Source organism: Bombus fervidus, chromosome 16 (genome assembly GCF_041682495.2).
Source record: "Bombus fervidus isolate BK054 chromosome 16, iyBomFerv1, whole genome shotgun sequence".
Taxonomy (NCBI): domain Eukaryota; kingdom Metazoa; phylum Arthropoda; class Insecta; order Hymenoptera; family Apidae; genus Bombus; species Bombus fervidus.
In genome coordinates this window covers 2,382,965-2,400,858 of record NC_091532.1, presented here as the reverse complement: position 1 = coordinate 2,400,858, position 17,894 = coordinate 2,382,965, and the positions used below count along the sequence as shown (strand labels likewise).

The window sequence follows — 17,894 nt, the reverse complement described above, 5'->3', positions numbered from 1 at the left end:
TAATCGTAGTTTTTAACGTACAGGTGATGAATAAACACCTGTGTGATTACTTTTGTACTATTTTACTTTTGTTTTTGCATCTATGTATCACATAAGCGTTTATTTGTATCGTAATTTCTTTGTTTCTCGATTTCAATCACAACATTACCGCGTGAGGATCTAACACTTAGAGACAGCGATACTACTTATATTTATTATAATATCATTTTATTTTAAGTTTAAACAGTTTAAATGTATTCAGTTTAGGTTTAAATGTATCCACTGTATTTTTGTTGAATATAAAATTTTTAAAAAAATATCGAAGAGAAAATTTCATCTTAAATTTGACAATAGAATTGAATACGAATCTCTTTTTACATGTTATACATTGCAAAAATGTATACATTTTTTAGTTATATTATACAATTCCTTGAATAAAATAAAATCATAAAATACCTGACACAGGAATCGTTAACATCCAATAAATACGCTCCAAGTTTCATGGCATATTATTTATTTTTGATCAAAAAACAGATAAGAATACAAATTACATTTTAATTGATACATCATTTTTTAAAGTAACGAATACAAGAACTTCATGTTCGAATGAATAAAAATGATAATAAATTGTGACACCAGGAAGCAGAGTTGCCATTTCGTAGTTGATCGCATATAATTCAAATAGTTGTATTAATAAACTATGAACATTGTTATGAATATATTTGCTACGCTAACTTTTACGGTGCAATGCATTAAAATTTGAAATGAAAAGCATTGTATTCTGCTCCTGGTGTCACAATTAAACATTTGCATATCATCTATATTTTTACGAATTTTTATTTAACTCAATTACTTTGTTGTTGCGGTTTTGACCAATCTACATTCAAGATAAGATGATCGTAACCATACCCATTAAGCGTAGCAATAGCTTTTGCTGCTTCCACTCTATATTTGAAATGTACGTATGCAAATCCTTTGCAAAGATTAGTTTGTTTGTCCTTTGCAAGATAAAATTTAAGAACAGATCCAAATGGCTTGACAAGTTCATCCAAATCTGCATCCGTAGTACTTTCTGATAAATTAGAAATACGAATAGCAGTAGTATCGTCGCGTCTTTGCATCTGCATAGAATCTCCTCGTTTACTGCCTCCATCGCGCATACCAGGTGGTATGTATTTACTACCCTGAGGTTTCAATTCTGTCATTGCTCCAGGAGCATTAGTATTAATAAGTGGTTTCTTATCATCTGGCACTTTACCTGCAAATTAAATCACATATTCCATAGAATTATATAATTTTAAATGTTTCTTTCCAAAAATTAATTTATCATAATGAAACATACCTCCAGCAAGGACAGTGTCCTTGTAAGGGCATTTGGAAGTCCAATGATCTCCGTTACAATTACGACATTTAACTACACCTTTATCTCCCATACTCTTCAACTTGTCGAGACTATCTTCTTCAACCTTATTTTCTTCTTCTTTACTAGAAATGAATTGCATGAAGACATCTTCACCTCCAACTGTAGTAGCAGGATTAGGTCCAGGTCGATCATCTGCAGAGTCTCCGAATTTTGCCCAATTTTTACGGGCGGCAATTGTCTTTGAAACAACACGTCTCTCGATCTTATATGTTCGCACTACCTTGACCTTTTTATTATCTTGATTGTACTTGTATTCAGTGAGGATTTTAAACCCATTTTCATAAGTCTCTGAAGGCGGAGGTAACGCTCCTCCCTCTTCTTCTACTTCATCTGCCCAGCTGGATTTTACTTCTGCTACAGGCATTCCCGAAATTTACCTGATACAGACAAATATTACTATTAATGATATTTTCAAATTATTCAATAATAGATGAAAAATATAAAATTAAACAGCTTTGAATATGTGACAGACGTGACGCAATAGGTTAAGTAACAACATTAGTAAATGAAACGATATTGATAATATTAAAGCTGTTTAACTACAATAAACAACAAATAATTAAAACGTAACAAAGTAAGCGTCACATAAAAGAAATTTACAATATTGTATTTTATAATATAGTGAACACATTATGAGAAAAGACACGTTTACGTTAGAAAATAGTAAAAATAATGTGGCGGTAGAAGCTTGATCTTTTGATGAAAATATATTAGTGTATATACTTACCGTTCGAAGTTATTGCACAGAGAATCGATGTGAACACAATTACTACAGAAAATTGACAGAAAGCAAACCCTATGAAACGTAAATGAAAATGTGCCGAAATGGAGAATTTTCCGCATGTGATAAATTGGCGTGTCAATCGCTCTAGTGGTGGTTTTTTGAAACATGAATACTCGAGTATTAATGGCGACGTCTAGCGTTGTCGTGTTCAGTGTGAAAAAATAATGTTTTCCGGAGCCGTACCACAATCGTGTACGGAAAAGTGTTAACAAAAGTAATAACAAACGTGATCGAATTCGGTGTAAAAGTAAAAAAGTAATCGTGATAATGGACCAGGCACCTGCAGGTAAGAAAAGAATGTTGTGATTTGGTGATTTGGCCAAGCGCGGTCTTGCACATTCCCACTCCGGGCGAGCATATTAACGTTCCATCTTTTTTATTAACCGTAATATCTATGATCTATCATTTTAGCATTTTAGTTAGTCAGAATTGGGGATTTGTGAGTTTCCATGCAATGGAAATAATGAGATACGTTTAAAAAAGACAAAATGTAGATTCTAAATAGTAGGTTATGTAAACCTGTGCAACGTATTAGGCTACCATTAAAAAGCAATTCACTCGACGAATTAAATTATCCTCAGGCAAATCTCCGTAGATACGTTCACAAAGTGATAAATTTCAAAACAGATTCAATATTTCAGGTTACGATGGGCTGATTTAGGACTGCGTACTTTAAAAAAATAAGAGATCCTATTTCAGTACTGTATTTAAATATTGCCATTTATATTGTAATAATTGTATAAGTAATTCATTATTGTTAGGTTATTGTACTAATTCTGTTTATTTTGGTATAATACCCAGATACAGAGTTACGGAACATCATAGACAAACTGGCTCAGTTTGTGGCTCGCAATGGACCGGAGTTTGAGCAGATGACGAAAAACAAGCAGAAGGACAACCCAAAATTTGGTTTCCTGTTCGGTGGAGAGCACTTCAACTACTATCAATACAAAGTGACTACAGAGCAAGCCAGTAAGTGGGATACAGCCCCTTAACAGCTACAACAATTGAGAAGCATAATGGCCATGCTTTATTCAACGAACAAGGAATGACTTTGAAAAAGAGATACGGGTGAAAGGGTCTGAATTCGTCATAGTGAACATACAAAAATATTATTCATCGAATATGAGCACTTCGTTTCAAGATTTTGGGATTGCTATTTATTAAGCAGAATGCTTTAGCTAAAGACGTATTCTATTTCTTGGCAATGGTGATTTTAAGAAGATGTAGTTTTAAGATTCTTAATGGAGCTTGTCTAATACGGACTACATTGTTGATATATTGCTTGAATCTATGTGGGAACTGCAACCCACTATAATACCCTGTAATACCCTAGTACTGTAAAAAAAAAAAAGTAAAAAATACATGTATATATATATATAATATATAAAACAGGGAAAGAATATAGTGCTCCCAAAAGACTTACCGAATTTTCGATATAATTCTCTAATAAATGCCAAGAATTTTATTATGCACTGGTAGAAGATAAGACTCAACAGAAATTGGACTATTTGTATACTTTTTCAATATCCATTGAAGGAATCAAACATCTTACAATAATCCACCGTCATTCGTTTACAGTTTTAAAGCAAAAAGGAATAAATCCAATGCAAAATGCAGACCCACGTTTAAACGTTTCGCAGCAGCAGCAGCAAACAGCCGCTACCGTCGCGCAGCCACTGAATAACGTCAATCTTGCACCTGGCCTAAATACTCAGAACAATGGATTAAATCCAGTTGTGGGAATTGGACCAGTGGGAAATCAAGGTGGTCCAGTTATACCTGGAGTACTAGGACAAATTGGAGGGCCAGGAAATGCAGGACCACCAATTGGACCAGTCCCTGGTGCTATGGGAGGTGTGAATCCATCTATTGGTGGTGTTACTCAGCCGGTTAACATTGGCGGACCTCCTGGATGGCTTCAAAATGAGTTAGCAAATCTTCAGTCGCAGCAGACAACGCTACAGGAACAAGTTAGACAATCAGAACAAAATCTGGCTGCGCAACATGCTGCATTGATGGCGCAACAACAAGGAAGGGTCGAGGATGCTGTGAGACAAGCTCAAGAAGCAGCTTTACAAAACAGTGCACAAAGCACAAACACAGACCTTGCTGCATTTGATGCGGTATTACAGCCTATCATTGATAGTTGCACAAAAGATAGCATAAGTGCAGGGAAAGCCTGGATACTTCAAAATTCGATTACTCCGCAAAGTAATCAAGTCGTTGCGGATCATTTGCTGAAAAAGTATGTTATATTCGACTTTAGCCATATACTATTAACAGTAGTAAATCAATTAATTTTTTATTGTTTCTTTCAGAGTCATTCAGGCAACCAATTTTAGCCATAAACTCCATATTATCTACCTGGTTAACGATGTCCTACATCATTGGTAAGTATGATATTTGTTTGGAAAAACAGTAACAGATCTTATATCTTAAAACATTTGTAAAAAATTTAAATTAAATTACATTATCTAATTAAGTGTGAGTGGAAAATTTAACACTTCAATTTCAGTATAAATATAATATTTATAATAAAGTTTGATAACTTTCATAAAAATAGTTGTGCACGATATTTAATTTTAAACTTCTTTAGTGCAAGAAAAAAATCTATGGATCTTCGCAAGGCAATGGAAAGTGTTGTTGTTCCCATGTTCTGTAACACTTCATTAGCTGCATCAGAAGAACAACTTAATAAATTAAATAAGCTATTAAGTTTATGGGAATCAAAAAATAATTACTTTGATGAAGGAATTATAGATAAATTAAAACAGCCAAGCACATCTTGGTCTGAATATCAGGCTAACTTGGTTGAACAACATGCCAGCGCAATTACACCGATTACTACATCAACGAAACAAACCTTTGATAATTATCAAGCACAACATCAAGCGTTTGTTACACATGCTTTGAGACAAATTCAAAATATTGAGCAACAAAAAATCGCAATTGATCAACAATTAAAAGCTCCTCCTCCGCCACCACCACAACTGGTAAGTTGATCATCTTTCCTGTATGTATTATGTATATGTATTCCACAGCATAGAATATAGATAATAGAAATTCATACTTTACAGAACCAACAAAATATGTCTCTGCCGCCTAGTCATTCCGGTCCTCCCGCTCCGATAAGCACAGATGTAAATTTCAGTCAACCGCCACCTGGATGGGGTGTACCACCCGGGAATGAACCTCCACCGTTTTCAAATGTACCATTGCCAGATTTTTCAAAACCACCGCCTGGATTTGGCCCCCCACCTGTTATACACGAACCCTCCGTTGAAGATTTAATGCCCAGTATGCCTTATTACGAACTTCCTGCTGGCTTGATGGTACCTCTAATCAAGTTAGAAGATGCTGAATATAAACCTTTGGATCCAGAAGCCATTAGGCTTCCACCACCTGCTCCTCCAAGCGAACGATTAGTAGCGGCTGTAGAAGCCTTCTATGCACCACCGAACCATGATTCTCCACGGGACAGGTAAATGCATATAATGCAAATTATACACAAACTAATTATGCTTGAGATATCGAGTGAAGTTTTTAATTGTAATATCTACATATTATAGCGATGGGTGGGAAAAATTAGGTTTATATGAGTATTATAAAGCAAAGAATGCCGCGCGTAAGCGTAAAGAAGAAGATGTAGCAGCTGGTATAAGACAAAAATCAAAATCGCCGTCACCAATTCTAAGGCCAAGATCCAAAAGTCCTAGTCCACCAAAGAAACGTTATCGAAGTAAATCGCGAAGTAGATCACGCTCAAGATCTAGAGGTAGAAGCAGATCTAGATCTCCTGCTGCTAATCATAGGCGTAACAGTCGAAACAGCAATCATAATAACAGAAGCAGAAGAAGGAGAAACAGCAACAAGGATCGAAGTCCTGATAGGAGAATGGACAGGCAAGATCGAAGTCCAACTCCACCCAGTTTTCTGTAAGTATTAGTACTTTAGTATATAAAGATATTCTATATGAATATACATATATCTGATTTCTACGAATGAATTCCTTTCAGCGGATCAACTTACAGTAAAGCTCCTCAAGAAATTAGTCTCGATGAGAGTAACAAAGGTCATCAGTTGCTCAAAAAAATGGGTTGGGGCGGTGCGGGACTTGGTGCCAATGAACAGGGTATTGAAGCTCCAATATCGGGGGGTGAAATTAGGGATAAAAACGATCAATATAAAGGCGTCGGTATTAATTTAAATGATCCATACGAGAACTTTAGAAAGAGTAAGGGACAAGCATTCATAACTAGAATGAAAGCAAGAGCGGAAGAACGTGCCGAAGAAAGGGGTGAACGGGACTGAATTTAATCAGGATAAATTTAATTTGTCTATAATCTTTTCGGTGAAATATAATTATCGCATGCAGTATGAATTCGCATGCTCTCACAACCGTAGTCGACACAAATTTCCAACGATCAATGTTCTACAATTCTACAATGTAACTTGTGTAATGATTATTTTAATCTTTATATTTTTTTCAATCTCTATTAGGATAATCAACGTTTTATATCCATTCTCTTATTTCGTTGTATAAACGTTATACAATAATTGTTTATTATTGAAATTGCAAAGTTACAACGTACATTTATACATATGTTATAGAATTGTATATTCTTGTTATAAGTAACGATCAATTATTTTATATTTTTAATTCAAAGAAACAGAGAAAGTGCATTGTCTGAATATTGTGTCGATCATTCGTGGGTGCAAATCATTTATCTGTATATTTCCAATTGAAAGAAATCCTACGTGTGAATGATGAAAAATATGAACAATTGTTTATAAACTTAATTACTTGTCAGTTTATAAATAAGACAAGGGCTACGAAAGTTTGCTGTTACACCTGCAGTGACTGTTTCATATTAAATTCAATTTTCATGGTGCATAATGCGAAAAGAAAAAATATAATTTTATGCATCTTTTGTACATTATGTACAAAACTATTCGATTTTTGGTAAGGTTACCGTTAATAATAATAAATGGTTTGTCTATCGATGATTGGAGATATCTTGATGAAAATAATAATCAAGTACATCAAAAAGATCGATTAATCAATATTGACCAATTGCACGGTTTATGTTCATCGCGAACATTACATACAAGATTACATATTATGTAATTGTATTCCGCACGGCAAAAAAAATTCATTCTGTTTCCATATGAAACGATAATAAATTAATTCGCTGAATGTCTATATAAGAGAATAAGAGAATATCGTGCACTTATCCGCACGTGAAAAAAAAAAAAGAAAAAAAAATATGAAATTTAAAAAGTACTTGTATTTAGTAAGTTAATAAATGATTATATTCGATACATAAGATAAAATCGAGGAATAAGCATTATATGTTTAAACATAATGGTAGAAAAAAAGAATTGTAGAAAGAACGAGCGAAAGAGAGGAAAAATGTTCTTAATTAGAGTTAGCACGTCCTCGAGGCGTGCTATTGACGTACATTCGTACAAACTCTGCAGAAAATCATCGTAGATGTTGTTAAAGAAAATTAATTTAATCGGTTCAAAGATATTCCAGAATAATAATGTTCTTAGACTTTTTATACTGGTAGATTTATCGTCAGCTGTCACGTGCACGCGGATTCAAAGAAAAATAAAAAGATCTCGATAACTGGCTAGGAACAGCCGACATCCGATGGCATTGTTAATCGTCAGTTGCCTTCTTGAACTCCCCTAGTGGCAGTCGATATTGGAACCGAATACATAAATCCAACGTCAAACCGGTTTCGCAGCGATAACAGTCAGAAGCCACACACTTGGTGGCGTAAACAACGCCGGAAAGATGTGTGCGTTTTCCTATAGCTATCCTATAACTTCACTCTCATTTTAGTATTCTTTTTACATATATCACGTGATATATTTTTTGATCGAACGAAATCTATACGAAAGAAATGTAACAAAACGTTTACGTCGTAACGGATTTCGAAGTATTAACCAAGAAGTTGGTGTTTGTAAATTTGGCAAGGCCATTTAATATCTATCGAACATCTTAATTTCTATTCGATATTTTTTCTTCTTTTTGTTATAAATATTGTGTATCATGACAGTCGTGATATCGTTCGATAACATTTGTCGAAAGTCCCAAAGATAAGTAACTTGGTTCCCAAAGATCGTAAACATTAAATTCGACGATGATTCTGCAGTATTAACGGCCTCCTTGGAAGTCAATTTCGTCGAAGGCAAAGGTCGATGATAAAATGCGACAGTTAAAACAATAGAAAGAAAAAAGGCAGGATGGAATTAATAAATGGAAAAATATAGTTTGTGGGAGAATACTTTTTTCTGAACAATTTATATAAGATATAGCATCGTTGTATCGGTCTCCATATACAGACATACCGATGCATTCGATGGTAATATAGGTACTTTGTTTGCGTGATCGATAACGAAATATATAATTTCAAAAAGAATATACAGACGCCAAATATACATTGGATTGTTTTATAACCGCGGTGTAACCACCATCTACCTCTTTCGCAAAGCGTGACATCACGTTACGATAATCGTGCGAACGTAACAACAGATCAGCACCAAAAAGTCGAGTTTTTCGTGGATCGATCGATCGCTTATCTCGAATCAAAAGACGATTGTATTTAAAAGAATCGACTGCGTTCGTGGGAAACCGGTACGTATGTGTATAAGTTGGTCGACTGATGCAGCACGTTTAAGCAAAACGTGACATCGAGACCGAAAATGCGAGGATAAATATGTGGAGGATATGCGAAGATAAAAAATAGATTACGTTAACGATTTTGACGGTGGCACGTAACCATTGGTACATGCTTGCTCCAGAAGTGTTATTTTTAAAACATAATCTTTAAATTCGCGACTACATATATTCTTAGAAAGAAATCGGAAAGTGAATGGAATCAATACATCTACAAGATATCCTTTTTCATTCGTTTTAATTTGCTGCCTTTTAAACCGTCAGATTTTCAAACTGATGCGTAAATACCTCGTGTTATACAGCAATAAAGAGGTATATTTTTAGTAATTTTTAGATCGATATTTCACATACGTAAGATTTTTAATATTTTGATGATTTTATTCGATCTATGTTTGTTCCGTTCTAAATATGCGAAAATATGCGAGAAATGAAAAACATGGCCTTTCGAATATTCGCTCGATTCATGAAATGGCTATTTAATTTTGCGACACGGATTGTAATGTGTAAACATCGATAATATTATTGATAAACTTTTACGTATTGGATAGAATTGAAATTTTCGAAACAGTGTTTTGTATCTGCAGTGTAATAACAATAACGAAGTTAACAAGTTACAAAATTACACATTCTGATGTCAACTCTTATTTGTTAAGGCATAAAAGTAAAAAAAGGTAAGAAAAATCTAATCACTACATAATAAGATCGTGTGACGCCATTCTAAACGACGAAAAAGAATTTGTATGTGAGTAAAATGAGTCTCGTATTACCGACTGCACATAGTAGGTGCCACGTATCATTTTACCCTCATTTGTCAAGGTTTTCACGGACGTTGTCAAATTAGAACGACTCTCCTTGGACCTATTACGTTCAGGGTTCCATATAAAGACATATCGCAGTTTCGTCGCTCGATTACAACAGATTGCAGCATTCTTCTATGTTGTACTATGAACGTAATAACAGTCTACTGAAGTTATGGTAACGTCGAATAGAATGAAATAAAAGTTTCACCGAACGATCGAAATATTCTCAAACTTACAGAACATGAATATATAATTAGACGCGAATTGCTCGTGTTATTGGTATCATCAATCTTGTGCCATTTTTACATTTGTTCGACAAATGGCTAATAAAAATTGTCCATATTATTAATTTTAATTACTTATAGCGAATGTTAAGAGTATTTTTGCAAATTTTATAAATAGGACGTATACTAGCAACAGTTGCGAAGAAAATAATCCAACTCTGCAATAATTAATTCACCGATTCTCAAGCAGTAACTACCTTTTGAAAGTCAACTATAAATCACGATCTGTCGCAGGTAACAGGTGACCTCAAAGTAATCAGAAACCGGATCTCGCACTCGAGCCGCGTATTTAGGCCGGAAGTGCGTCTCTAAGGTTCGCTTTAAATAGTCACTCAGCCTGTTGGTTTCCTTATAAGTAGGTATCGATAACAAACACCCATCGTTGATTTCAAACCAACATTCTAGACAATCTATTCTTAGTATTATGATAACAGAGTTATAATTAGCTCTTCGTCTTGGTAATAATTACTCTGCTATGGAATTTTATCTAAATAAATATCAAATTGGACCGATATATTTATTAAAAAATACCGCTATTTCCCATATTCACATTATTTGCAAATAGAACGTTCTAAACATTACTCGAATGAAATAACGAATATCTGAAACGTCAGAATAAAAACTTTCATTTATATCGTGTAACTTGATCCGATCGTAAGTTGTTCAAATAAAATAGAACATTCTCGATCACTCTCGCTATTAATCGAACTCTCATTTCTCAATCTTATTACTGAAAATTTTATATATTGATTCGTGTATTTTGCAGGAAGACTTGGTCGACCTGCTCGTGTATACATTGCAATTCTTTTTTTTTTTTTTCCAATTGCTTGGCACCTCCTCCTTCTTCTTTCGCGACCGAAAGTTGCACGCAAAGAGACGCCACGATGAACGTGCAGTGATCGGCATACCTGCGTGTCGGTTGACTCGGACAGAGAAAACGGGTTAGCGTGACTCGTGAATTAGAGAGAACCGCGTGCATTCGCAACAACGCCTGTAGAGGATCGCGGACGAGGATAGAGAACGCGTGGAGTCGCGCGAGTGGAACGAGGACGACGAGTAGGTACCGCGTTGCATTCCACGTGATCGAGAGAAGGGCACGCCTCGGCCGTCGAGTCACGCGCTCGACCACGCGTTTATCCTTACCGACACGTGCACGCAATGTGTCCGACCGCGCACTCGGTAGAACAGAGTACTGGTTATTTTGCGCATACGGTGCACGATGACATCTCTTGGACGTTAGTCCATTATACACGTCGAATTACGAACGATGCGACACCGTGCGGTTGCATCAGATTCTCGTGTAATCGTTTGACTTTGGAAATGCAACCTCTTTCATACGGATCTGTTAAATAACGTAACTTTTCGATTGTGTAATATCGCGTCTCCGCGCTATGTCGTTCTTTTAGAATTATCGACTTCGATCGAGGTAGCTGAAGGATAAGCGAGTTATGTAGCACAAGCGAACTTATGGTATCCTTCTGGAACGCTATATCGTACGTACATAGACTGGCTGGGAATTATTGGTTTTTACAGAATTAGGAATTCAATGTACCATCGACAATGTATACGTATAGGATTTTTCAAAATGAATGTTCAAAGCTGACCGATGAACCTTATTCTCCATACTTGGATACGTATAATAGCGATCACAACGTATTGAAATTCCGCAACTATTATTTTTAATTAATTCTCGTACATGTTAATGTTCACAGTCGGTAGTTTCCCCGTGAGCTTTCAGACAAATCGTTGATTCGTATCGCGAAGATTAAATTGGAGCGTGAGATACTGTAGCGTAAAGACATTGTCCGACGAGCTCCGTACTATAAAAAGGAGAGAAACATTCGTGGGATTTTCAGGTTCAAGTACGAAGCCGCGTTCGAAGTTTATTTCTTGGGAACGCGCGGACCTATCAGGATTTGTTCACGGGAATCGAAAAGCTATCCAGGGCGAGAAGGAAACGCAACGTAACCGGCTGTAATTATGTGTCGGCCGGGCGAATGTTCTAATTTGTCAAGGACAAACGAGCGAACATTGCTGCGAAACGTGATTTTCAGGCGATAATCAAGGGGAAGCACCTCGATGCATTCAACGATGCGATCACCGTGACGTAATTACTTTCACGTGCCCTCGCTCGACCCTTGTGTAACGTTCTTCTTTTCCTCTTTTTTTTTTTTTTTTTTCATCGTTGTTCTAAAACCGTGGCCACAACAATTTCACTTTGTCGCGTCATTACTAATTCAACGTTCTTCGATTTTACGTAATGCGGATTGCGTGGTCTTGAAACACTACGTCAAAATTGACATAGAGTGACAGAGGAATAGGTGACGTATTTCATTCATAAAAATTTAGAAGATTCGTTCGAGATACATTGTCGTAGATGTTAGAAGGGACGAGTACAAGGTACGTAATGTGATCGTAATACACGATGTTTGTGAAAAAGCTGCAAACATCGCTGAATATTCATCGACGTGTGTTCACCAAGCCGGCCGTTTTATCTAAAAGTCACGTAGGCATCACAGTTGAGACATGGTCACCGTTTGAACGATGCATAATTTAATTCCAGCTCAAAGAGGAATCGTCGAGTGCTCTAGAAGGAATTTAAATTGCTCCGTCTTGTAGTAGAATCCGGAATCAAAGGTTAAAGATCTGTCCACGATAACGACGCCCTATCGGGCCTATTTGTGACGAACCGTTCGAGTACCAAAATACTGCAAACCGTACGTTACGGTCAATCGATAAGCAATAGGTTCAATAATTTCGTTTTGGAACGAGTACGAAGACCAAACCGATTAATGCACGACACGGGACACGTAATGGTGCACCAGATCAAGAATAGCTCGAAGTCGCCACAGATTGCGTTTATTTTCTCCTGAGCCGTGCAGAAAATAAAACGCCTATTTTCGAATCGGTCGTGTTACGCGCGTACTCGTGCATACGTCAAGTTCGTAGCCGTTTTAAAGGGAGAACGAGCCAAAATCTTCACTATCTTGGTAATATGAATATTTAAACCGAATACATCGTACGTCGAATATCGTAAGACCGTCCGATCGAGCCGAACATCGTCGAATATGGTCAGGATCCTAAAGTTAATATTTTTCACGGTATTGCTTATTGCTTAAAATTCATCAGAGAAATTTAATACGAACACCGTTGATGATTCCTTTGTTCGCAGACTGCCTCGTTCGTCTTGGAATTTCTTGTCCACCAGCAGGCCACCGTTTACATAAGTACAAGTGCTTATACTTTCTAGTCCGTCTGTAGACGTTCCACGTTCAACGTCATAAAAGTGTTTCGTAATGCGTAATCCCAGTGGCAAAAACGCATCGTTAATTACATTCTTTCGTTACGTTAGCGTAATTTCTTTTTAGTTGCAACGCAGTGGCGCGATCGACCAATGAAAATAATTACCCAGGCGACGTGTTCGATCGCGTGTGTATATTTGTATATGTAACAGAAGCGAGATCTGGATTCCACAGGTGACCTGTAAAAGTAGAAAAGTATGTCGCCTAGAACAAGCTTTATGAGCGAGATTAAAATCGTTTAACTTCGCAGTTAAATCGGCCAAATGCTACACCGTTTCTGGTTTTTCCGCTTCGTTTATATCACATTATTCATTAGAGACGTGCGACGACCTTATTTGCAAAGGTTGTCACATTGTCAATTACTGCCTCGCATGTTTTATTTAAAGCGACGTGCACTGTTTCAAATTGGTTGCGAACAGTACGTTTTCAAATCGTTGCAACAATGGTAGTATATACGTGAAATATCGATTTCCTTAATCGTGCCCATAGAGTCACGATATTTTTTACGATGAACTTATCGTTTGTTTCAGAAGCTCAATTATAAATATACAGTAGACCTTTATGTTAACCTACGAGAGGCAAGCGGTTTATACAATGGGAGCTCGCTATTTTCCCTACCAGCTGTGATTTCGCGTTTACGTAGCAGAAACTCACGTTCGAATAAACGGATTCGATTATCGAAAGTTCGTTTAATCGGACAATAATTAAAATTTCGTTGAAACAAATGCCGTGGTCTAAACGAAGTTCCACTGTAATTGAAATCATAATCTGCGCATATATGCATTCTAGATCCTTCTTTGTTTTCGATACATTTTTCGGCAAACATGCTCCGATAACCCAATTCCTGCAACGCAAGCTCGGCGTTCGAATTCACGCGAAGCGGCAACGCGGATGCTGAATAATTAAAATTTAATCCGTTGGTTAAAACGGATGCAACGAACGTCCGGGCGGATACGGCACGTTGCAACGTGTGCGTGAACGATTCGCAGTCCACGCAAACGGCGCGCAGGTATAAACATATCGTCGAATCGCGCGAGAAAGAGAACTATCATTACCGCGTGTCCTCGTGTCACGACGCGGCGGAGCCTGAATACCCGTCGAGTCTGCGGTCTCATACCGTACTCCGTTCCGATCCGAATCGGAGGAAGGAAGAAAGAGTGAACTCACAGCACCGGCACGTAGACAGTGATTGAGAACGAACAAGGAGAAGCAGAGTGCAATGAAAGATGACGAGAGAGACGGTCGATAGTCCCGTAGAGGAAGGGATGCAGTCGTTGAAGAGAGCCGCGGCAGCAGTCGGGGGAAAGAGGGATGGAGCGAGCGCGTGACAGGACACGTGACCGGGAGCACACGGTGCTCGCGTGACCGGCCCCGTGACGTCACGCGCACGTGTCACATAGCGTGGTAACCGCTTATCCCTCTCTTCGTTCGACTGTACGTCCCAACGAACGTTCCTCACCTTCTGCGCCCCTCCAAGCATTTCCCACTCCCCGCGTTGATCAGTAACGTCTCAAGTCCCCACTTCACCCTCTTCGTCGAAAACTTTCACCTGGAAAGTCACTATTTTTCCTTCCTTTCTATACCTTACCATTACTCACCCTCGCAATACTAGCGCCTCTGCCTTGTCCGAGCGTCGAACGAATGCGGATTTGCATCATCGAGTTACGTGACGCGCTAGCGATCCTTAGCCACGTTAAAGAAAGAAAAAAAGAAAAATAGTCGGTTTCTCCTCAACGGGTATCGTTGAATCGTATCGACGAGATTCCAGCGAAATGGAAGGGCGAAAGTGTACGCTCGAGAAATTTAGTCGACTTCGTGACACGGTATCAGGCAACGTTAAATTTACACGCTTGGTATATCGTGTTCTGTAGTGCTTGGAGAGACGCAGAAGAATCTTATCTGCGCGTCGTTCGTCATTGAGGTAATTCGTTTTCATTGTCTGCGACGGAAATTTCTGGTCCTTAAATTTTTGATGCGTCCAAACGATATATCGTACTTATTGTATATACGTATTCGCAATCACGTGAGCGTTTGCTTGTTTATGTTTATACTGTGACAAACGGTAATACATATTGACGCAATAAAATGATTTATCGTTTAATCGTGTATCGATTTATAGTTGTAAATTTGCGTTAAGTTATCGAAAGTCTATAATCCAAGGGTGGAACCTTCGTATCAAATCGTCAAGTAACGTATAGTAATAATGATTTTTTAGATGAGATAAACGACGAGAAAAGAACGAACGATTGCTTAGGTATAGATTACCTTTTTTTGTTTTTGTTTTTGTTTTTGTACAATATACCGGCACGCGTATAGCTAAGGCTATTTCGAGATCAGCATATCGATCCATACGTAATACTATCAACACGTGATGTATTAAGAACAAATTGTCTTATCGGAGCATTTCACAAAACTCGTAAGCGCACATTCGATCGAAACGTTACCCTCGCTGAAAGATATCGTAGATTATAAAAAAAAAATATCAAGCTACGTAACGATCGTTCGGTTACTATCTGTATCTATCGTATTTCAATACGACGGAATTAGTTCGATAAGGGGAACGAAGATTTTGACGATATAAGATATGGAATGATATCGAGCGAATGGAAGAATAGATACCGGTCGATTTACATTGGACCTCGAGTTGCATGGCTCCGGGATCGATGGTTCCGTGCCTGAGATGGTTCTGGATCGCTCCCACCAGTGGTCTGCGTGCCGAGGACCATCGCGAGAATCGAACAGGGCCGCGCATTATACGCGTAGTGTAACCTGCTAAGGAGACGACACGCGTTTATATACGCGAGCGATACGAAACTATTTGAACAAGGTTCTTTTTATTCCTGTCATTGTAGAGAATTGCAAATCACGAATCTATATGGTACGAGAAATCGCGTCGACAGAGTGCATACGATTGATCGAGAATTCAATCGTGCATGTAACGTAATCATTGGTCCAGAGCACATCTCGAGCGCCGCCAACCACTGCCACGTGAAATTCGTAAAGTGCATGCGTACACATCAAAAGAAGCGTACCTATAAGTTGCCGAATACCGTGACGCGCAAAGCGAGCGCGCGACCTGTTCGATTCCTACGGCCCTGTCAGTTAGTATATCGCGGAATTTCGCGGTCGAACGAGTCAACGGCCTTATCGTCGTTCGCATTTATGTCTTAAGATCGAGTCGTGTTTCTTCTTTTTGCTCTCGTTATCGCCTATTCGAGCGGAAACGATTCACAAACGGATAACAAAACAAAGTTGAAAAATTTCTGTTGCTACGCTTATAGGATGTCACAGTAGAGAGAACGAGAAAGAAAGAGTGAAAGATCGATCTACGATCATCGGCTCTAAAAAAAGAAATCGGGAAGTAGGAAGGAAGACGGAGAAGAAAAGAAGAGGGCGCCAGTACAGATATATCGGTGAGTGTGACTGGACGGAAAGACGTGGGCGATTCCCAAGTACCGGCCTCCTGGTCCGTCGTGTCGTTTCGAGTGTGTCAGTGAGTTTGTGGAGGCGAACCTAACCTAGTCGTCGGGTGCGCACTATCGATCAAGAAGCCATCGGTTTAAAGAGGACTTGACTTTTTTTTGTGGGTACAGGTTATGTATACGTAATTTCGCGATCGGTGTAAACAGGTTTTGTGCGTTTCGTTAAATTTCGCGCTAAATTACGGCGAGCTGCTTCTAACTGTTTAACTCGCGTGTTACGAACGTGAATTCAAAGGGAAGAACAGTGTGCAAACGGAGTCAGATTGAAAGAGAACAGTGGAAGAAAGTCGAAGACGATAGAAGAAACGCAACGAAAGGAGTGACAGCGATTAGAAATCGGAAGTGATCGTGTTGTGTATTGGAAACGATTCTATGCGGCAAGATGATGGAGACACAGAATTACTGGGAGGACAACTCCGCTCATTCTATGCAAGTAAAATACGAGAGGTAAGTGTTTAAATAATTATTAACAATTAAACGTTTCTATAATCGTTCCTATAATTTTCTACTTTTGTCACAGAAAAGGTATTTAATATCTCGTATATAACTGATATTGGCTTAAAACAACTATAATCTTCGAGTATTAAAAAACGAACTATGATTATTTCTGCGTACTGGTATCGTTTTGATCGTACAATAACGCGTTATAGTTATAAAGCGCTCACACGCGACATGAATCACCGCTGCATTCTAGATTCTTTCTCAACGCCAGAGGAACGTTCCACGCTGTCGACCTTGCCGGCATTATTCAGTCTAATACCATCCAAAAATATTTACACAGATTTACTACAAGCTACATCGAGAACTCTCGTTAAACAGGGTGAGCCAATGTTCGCGTGACTCGTGTTCGTACAGGTATATCAGCTTCGTTATCGCGCTTGCCTGTATACATGCGAAACAGTTCAAAACAACCGATCACACGGAATAACGGTATGTCGTAACGTAAAGATCTTTTTGAAAATTTGTTTTATCAAATTACAACATGTGACCAACGGAGCGTATGCAAGTGTGAGCGTAAACAGATCGCGGCTGTTACGTCTCTAGATCGGTTTCGAGCAGCAATCACGTTTAAAACGACTATTCATGTACTAGGTAATTCTGTTCGACTTAATCGAACCTAACCCCAATTTAGGACTAATTTCGCAATTT

General features: G+C 38.0%; 4 protein-coding genes across 7 annotated transcripts in view; 2 read left to right on the top strand and 2 right to left on the bottom strand.

Annotated features, from left to right (window-relative positions):
* Positions 1–17,894, bottom strand: part of Ada2a (Transcriptional adapter 2A) — a 330,348-nt gene that overhangs the window by 40,777 nt on the left and 271,677 nt on the right. The gene's annotated exons all lie outside the window — the stretch shown is intronic.
* Eif3g1 (eukaryotic translation initiation factor 3 subunit g1) lies at positions 477–2,275 on the bottom strand. Its single transcript, XM_072019845.1, has 3 exons — positions 2,130–2,275; positions 1,322–1,779; positions 477–1,237 (listed from the first exon to the last, which is right to left on the bottom strand). The coding sequence occupies exons 2-3, from the start codon at positions 1,764–1,766 to the stop codon at positions 825–827; spliced, it is 858 nt and encodes a 285-aa protein (XP_071875946.1). The 5' UTR covers positions 1,767–1,779; positions 2,130–2,275; the 3' UTR covers positions 477–824.
* Scaf6 (SR-related CTD associated factor 6) lies at positions 2,310–7,839 on the top strand. 2 transcript variants are annotated; one of them, XM_072019779.1, is made up of 8 exons: positions 2,310–2,472; positions 2,988–3,158; positions 3,768–4,434; positions 4,508–4,579; positions 4,786–5,182; positions 5,267–5,670; positions 5,759–6,124; positions 6,206–7,839. In XM_072019779.1, the coding sequence occupies exons 1-8, from the start codon at positions 2,454–2,456 to the stop codon at positions 6,498–6,500; spliced, it is 2,391 nt and encodes a 796-aa protein (XP_071875880.1). In that variant the 5' UTR covers positions 2,310–2,453; the 3' UTR covers positions 6,501–7,839. The 2 variants fall into 2 exon arrangements, with proteins under 2 accessions (XP_071875880.1, XP_071875881.1); XM_072019780.1 differs by lacking the exon at positions 2,310–2,472 and having other exon boundaries at positions 3,018–3,158; positions 3,830–4,434.
* The window catches only part of Cwo (transcription factor cwo), a 38,827-nt gene continuing 35,960 nt past the window's right edge, over positions 15,028–17,894 (top strand). Inside the window, exons 1-2 of one of the 3 annotated variants that reach the window (XM_072019824.1) lie at positions 15,028–15,184; positions 16,545–17,192. In XM_072019824.1, coding sequence (XP_071875925.1) covers positions 17,128–17,192 — 65 coding nt within the window. In that variant the 5' untranslated portion in view covers positions 15,028–15,184; positions 16,545–17,127. Of the gene's footprint in view, positions 15,185–15,991; positions 17,193–17,894 lie in introns of those variants that run through there. The other 2 variants (XM_072019828.1, XM_072019823.1) reach the window with 2 other exon arrangements.

Bases quoted from the DNA above. Each gene is read 5' to 3' on its own strand.
- Eif3g1 (XM_072019845.1), bottom strand. From the start codon at position 1,766: ATGCCTGTAGCAGAAGTAAAATCCAGCTGGGCAGATGAAGTAGAAGAA. The intron at 1,238-1,321 runs GTATGTTTCATT...TTTAATTTGCAG, and splicing joins GGACACTGTCCTTGCTGGAG to GTAAAGTGCCAGATGATAAG.
- Scaf6 (XM_072019779.1), top strand. The intron at 5,183-5,266 runs GTAAGTTGATCA...CATACTTTACAG, and splicing joins CTCCGCCACCACCACAACTG to AACCAACAAAATATGTCTCT. The intron at 6,125-6,205 runs GTAAGTATTAGT...AATTCCTTTCAG, and splicing joins CCAACTCCACCCAGTTTTCT to CGGATCAACTTACAGTAAAG.